Below are 5701 nucleotides of genomic sequence, written 5' to 3' on the forward strand. Positions count from 1 at the left end.
TTTTTGAACTTGTTTGCGAAGAAGAATTTTTTTCCTCACTTTCTTGGCTTGGGTCTCTAGTAACAGCATGTTTTTGAAATGCTTTGGTCTAGATTTTTCCATACTTCAAAATGTTTCTGATTCTGATTCTCTCCTCTCCTCTCCTCTCCTCTCCTCTCCTCTCCTCTCCTCTCCTCTCTTCTCCTCCCCTCCCCTCCCCTCTCCTCTCCTCTCTTCTCTTCTCTTCTCTTCTCTCTGTTATCTCGCCCTCTTCCCTTTCCTCCATTTCTACCTCTATACATTCTTCTCCCGTTCTATTCTTTTGCTATGAAATACATTTGGGGGGCATTACTTACACATTTGGACAGAAGAACCAAGTCTGGCTGTCTAACATAGTCTAATACAGTAGTTTGGCTGTGCCTTCTTCTAATATAGTAAGTAGGCTTTATATATTCCTGAATAGGACTCAAACAGGTTAAAATTGGATTTCATCTTTTTAGTTTAATTTAAATTTTTTTTTTTTTTACTTTTTTTACTTTTTTGCTTCTAAACCTTGAGGAAACTGAAGAAGGAAAAGACTTTAGGACTAAGAGGGATCCTGACTGAGTAAAGAAGACTCACAGTGAAGATTCACTTCTTCTTGGGAACACAAAGCTGGCTACAGGAGAGATGGGCTCCGTAGCTGTGACAGTTAATTAGCATCTTTGTCTTACACATACACCACAGTTTGTACTCTGAGTGGTTTGGCTAAGTGATCCCTGCATCTTAAAGACTTGGTCTTTAGTGTGCTCCTACCAGAATGGGGTCTGGTGGGAAATCTTAGTTCATTGAGGCTTTACCATCAAAGAAGACTATAGGACACCTGTCCTTTTCTTTTTGACATGGATTTCTGGCTACCACGAGTCATTTTACTATATGGTCCCACAATGATGTACGGTTTCACCACAGGCTCAAAGCAACAGCCAGGTGCCATGCATCTAAACCTCAACAACTGATGCACCAAAATAAACATTTCCTCTTTCAAAGTTGATTGATTTCATGTATTGGCTACATACATAGAAATCTGACCTGAACACATCCAGTTAGTTAGACGTTTAAAAAGTACTTTAACTTCTACAGAATTGGTTACCATGGCTTCCTGCTTGGAAAGGCCTCCTATGACGGTTTTGCCAGGTACCCACAGAAGCACAAATATTTGTTTAACCCAGAGTCCTCACATTTGTATACTATGTGTACTTTGTAAACTGTCCTTTTTAGCACATCATTTCATCTCTCTAGATACAATATAAAAATGCAGGTACAGTAAGACAGTTAATAAGAAAGGCAGTTACATCCCTATCTGTTAGAGAAGGAAACATTGAAGAATCATTGGTACACATCAGGCTGTTGGGTTATTTGGTTCCTTTACAACACTCAAAGCAGGGAATCAAAAATTCTGTTAATACCTGTTGCAGAAGAGCATCTTTTTGAATGCATCTCTGAGCTCCGGGCTCCGGAAGGCATATATAAAGGGGTCAATCACAGCGTTGCACATGATCAACATGCCATTGACCTGGAAGAGGGACATGTAGCAAACACAGTAAGGGTTATTTGGGCAGAAGGTCATTAAGAGAACATGGAGCACAAAGGGGGCCCAACAGAAGATGAAGACTCCAAGAAGGATGGTTAATGTCATGGCACCCTTCATGTTGGTTCTAGGAAGGGTAGAGATCTTCCTAGAGTGGGAGCGGGCAAGTAAGAACATGTGTATGTAGAGACACAGGATAAAAACCAGCATCAAAGGGAACAGCGATGTGAAGGTGAGCACCGTGGGAATGTGGTGGGAGAAGATCACCATGGTGATGCCGCTCCCCGTACAGAACATCCAGATAATCATTAGGGTGATGATGGTGCGGCGCATGGTCACAATGCTGTGGTATTGCAGGGCATGGAAGATGGTGATGTAGCGGTCAGCTGCAATCACAGACAGGCTGAAGATAGATCCTAGCAAAGAGAGGACGAACATGCAATCAATGATGTCATCTGCTGTGCTTTCAAAACTGCCACGAGGCTTGAGATAACCCAGGTTTCTGAACGTGATCAGGATGTTTTCCAAGATCTTATACAGACTGCCCAACATGTCAGAAATGGCCAAACTGCAGATGAAAAAATACATGGGGGACTGGAGATTTTTATTTTTGATCACAGCCAGGAGGACGATCAGGTTCTCCAAAACTCCAATGATGGCGATTGTGAAAAATATCTCTTCTGGCAAAACTACATCAGGACAATCAGAGTTATTTCTTGCAGTGTCATTGGTATGTTCGTATGAATTGATAATATGCTTCATTTTTTTCCCCCGCTGGTGGTTAAGATGTGGATGGTGCTTGCAGTTGACTTACAGAAGTCCCGATTGGTTCTTCAGAATGTTTTCTTTGTGTGGAAGGATCTGAGGTTAAACAGAATGCATAAGAACACATACTGCAGAATGTCTAAAATAAATAAAAACAAGTTGCATTATTTTTAAGAAAACTATATTCCTTCCAAAAACTATTACAGTGTGGTAATTTAAATAAAACATTTTAGTGAGCCTTGGTATTAACCAACTTATGAGTAATGTGGAGATCTGAGCCATGAGATGATTATGAAACAGTATCTGTCCTTTGCTCTTTCTCCATCCCCTCTCAACCTTGTGAATGAGTTGTGTATGATAGATTAGAGTGAGTGCCAGTGAGCCCTTGGATGAAAGAATAATAAAAAGGAGAGGAAAACACACAATCTTCTCCAACTTGAAGGTTGTGATGGGGTCTGGGAACTGATGAGACCCTAAGGTTCTTTCTTTTTCCTCACTTTACCTACAATCTGACTGTATAGTCTGGGATAATGACATTAATGAAAAGGGTTTTAATGAGCCATTCTAAAAGATGACCAGAGTACATGTTATTACTTCAATTTCTAAAGCTCTTAGGACCTGGGCTTAGGGGTGTGTGCCTGTAGTCCTAACTACTCAGGAAGCCCAACTGGGAAGATCTCTTGAACTTAGGATTTCAACACCAGCCTGAGCATCAGAAAGACAATGTGTCTCAAAGCAAAAGCAAGACCCAAAGACCAAGAACTGGAAAACAAAAGACCTCTCGGGGTGATTGGAATCTCTGTAAATGTCTAACAGTTTTCATAATGCCTCTAGCTGTCCCCCAAACTAGATCTGGTGCTCTTCAGGCTCTCTTGAATCTCAGCAAAGGCAAGTCAATCAAGGTGTGTAGTACGCCCTCTGTGATTTGGACGTTTCTGTTGTATTGCTCTTCTGGTGACCAACTGGATTTCCTTGACTGAGTGACTGATTTGCATACCTGGCTTAGAAGAGCCTCGGGAAGCATCAGAATCAGGTATGCTGCTGAGAACTTTTTCAATAATGCTCCTCTCCTCTGCTTTGTCACTAGTGCTTGACAGGCAGGTTTGCTGGCTAAGGGAACATTTTAAAATTATAAGCAATGTGGAAAATTTTAACATTTTTGTTGAAATTACTGTTTCCTTTCTCATTTTAAAATGAGATCTTTACATTTTGTACAATGCGTTTTGATCATATTCAAGTCCATTCCCCAACTCATCCCAGATTCTTCCCTTCTTTTAGACTCACATAGCTTGGAGTCTTCTTAAAACCAAACCAAACTAAACCAAACCAACCAAACCAAACCAAAGCACAGCAAACTAGTAAGTACAATTTGTGCTGGATATGTGGCCCTCTGCTACTGTATCCTCCCTCCCTCCCTCCCTCCCTCCCTCTCTCTCTCTCTCTCTCTCTCTCTTTCTCTCTCTCTCCCTCCCTCCCTTCCCCCCTCTTCCTTCCTCCTTCCCTCTTGGTTATCACAATTGTCAATTGTTAATTGATAACAAGCAGCTATCAATTACCTCCTCAAGTAGGGGTGACACTTTCTGTGTAACTTAATGTCTCGGTATTAGGATTTTTGTCTGGCCTGAGCATGTGTAGGTCTTATGCATGTTGTCATGAGTGCTATGAATTTCATATGTGCATCTGCCCTGCAGTGTCTGAAAAGCTCTATGCCCTTATAGTCATCCCTTGCCTCTGGTACTTTCAGTCTCTCTGCTCCCTCTTCTATAATGATCCTTGAAAGAAGAGAGCATGATGTAGAAGTCCCATGTAGAGATGAACATTCTTTAGTTTCTCATTCTATGCACTTTGATCAATTATAGGTCTCTGTTAATCTCCATCTACTGCAAAAAGAAACTTCTTCAATGAGAGCCGAAAGATAAACTTATATCTGGGTATCATAAGTCATTAGGAGATGGTTTAACACCATGACCATTTAGCAAAAGCAATAGTAGTAGATTCTCTTCTAGGGCCTATGACTTGTTTAGCCATAGATACTTGGCCTGCATAGTGATGACAATAAGTGTTAACATCAGGACATCCAAAGCCTGTGGTGATGCATGGGCGGGTCCACAGACCTGTTGCCAGGGCAACAGCCACCATATTCCCAGAATCCATTGGGCTCACCTCCCACCTTTACCTGTGGCCCTACATCACAACCCATATATATATATGGGAAACATTCCTCCATCTTTCTTTCTCTCCCCCTCCTCTCTTTCCACGCCACTGCCCCCTCTCTCCCTCTCAATTAAACCTCTTACATGTGGAACTGTTTGGGTCTAGTGTGTGGTATGTTCTGACACGACTCACCATTCTAACACATTAATAAGAGTTTCAGGAAGCGGGCTTTAAATCTAATCAGATGATGGTTGGTCCCTGCCATGACATTCATGATATTATTGCATCAGTATGCATTTCTTGTCATGCTGGTCATTATTGTACCTGGGTAAGCTGCGTGATTATTTTCTCCTCTAGTAGCATACAAAGTATCTTATAGCACCACAAAAGCTATTGCGTAGGGATGAAGCTTCCAGGTGAGCATCCATTTGATTTCTCTGTGTTCAGTGACTTAAGTATATGGTGTCTTCAGCAACAGAGTCTTATTGTCACATTTAGGAGCTAGCCAATAGCACATTAATGTTTGGGTATCTGTGAGACCTTATTGTCTAATAACTCCAAAAAGAGGTAATCTATTCCTGGCACTTTTTATTTGTTAGCATATGGTATCCAGAGGGGGCACTGTTACCCCTGTCTGAGGTAGTTCCATTTAATTTTTAAATATGTGATTGTATATATTAGTATGAAGAAAACCTAAACATTAAGAAAACAAACATCCCAGTTAAAAATTGGGGCATGAGTACTAGACCGAGTGTTGGCAAAAGATGAAATACAAATGGCTGAGAAAGATTTTTTTCTTTTTCTTTTTCTTTTTAATGTTCAACATCTTTAGCCACCATGGAAATACAAAAATATATTGAGATTTTATATTACCCAAGTCAGAATGTCTAAGGTCAAATAAACAAACAAACCCTAAATTATGACAGAAGCTGGTATAAGTATGAACAAAGGAGGACATTTATTCATTGCTATAAAAATACAGAGTCCTCTATAAGCTAGAAATATACCGGGGCTGGAGAGATGGCTCAGCGGTTAAGAGCGCTGAGTGCTCTTCCAGAGGTCCTGAGTTCAAATCCCAGCAACCAGATGGTGGCTCACAACCATCTGTAATGCGATCAGATGCCCTCTGCCCATGTGTCTGAAGACAGCTGCAGTGTACTCATATACACAGAGTAAATAAATAATTCTAAAGATGAAGTGTGTGCTATCTCTAATATATATATATATATATATATA

At 40.8% G+C, this 5701-nt stretch overlaps 1 protein-coding gene across 2 annotated transcripts in view; it reads right to left on the minus strand.

The window, feature by feature from the left end:
* Window positions 1–247: 247 nt before the first annotated feature.
* The window catches only part of Mc2r (melanocortin 2 receptor), a 6755-nt gene continuing 1301 nt past the window's right edge, over window positions 248–5701 (minus strand). Inside the window, exons 2-3 of one of the 2 annotated variants that reach the window (XM_031366333.1) lie at window positions 3309–3421; window positions 248–2407 (exon numbers count right to left, since the gene is read on the minus strand). In XM_031366333.1, coding sequence (XP_031222193.1) covers window positions 1418–2308 — 891 coding nt within the window. In that variant the 5' untranslated portion in view covers window positions 2309–2407; window positions 3309–3421 and the 3' untranslated portion in view covers window positions 248–1417. Of the gene's footprint in view, window positions 2451–3308; window positions 3422–5701 lie in introns of both variants that reach the window. The other variant, XM_031366334.1, reaches the window with a different exon arrangement.

The sequence above is a fragment of the Mastomys coucha genome, unplaced genomic scaffold (assembly GCF_008632895.1).
Source record: "Mastomys coucha isolate ucsf_1 unplaced genomic scaffold, UCSF_Mcou_1 pScaffold13, whole genome shotgun sequence".
NCBI lineage: Eukaryota > Metazoa > Chordata > Mammalia > Rodentia > Muridae > Mastomys > Mastomys coucha.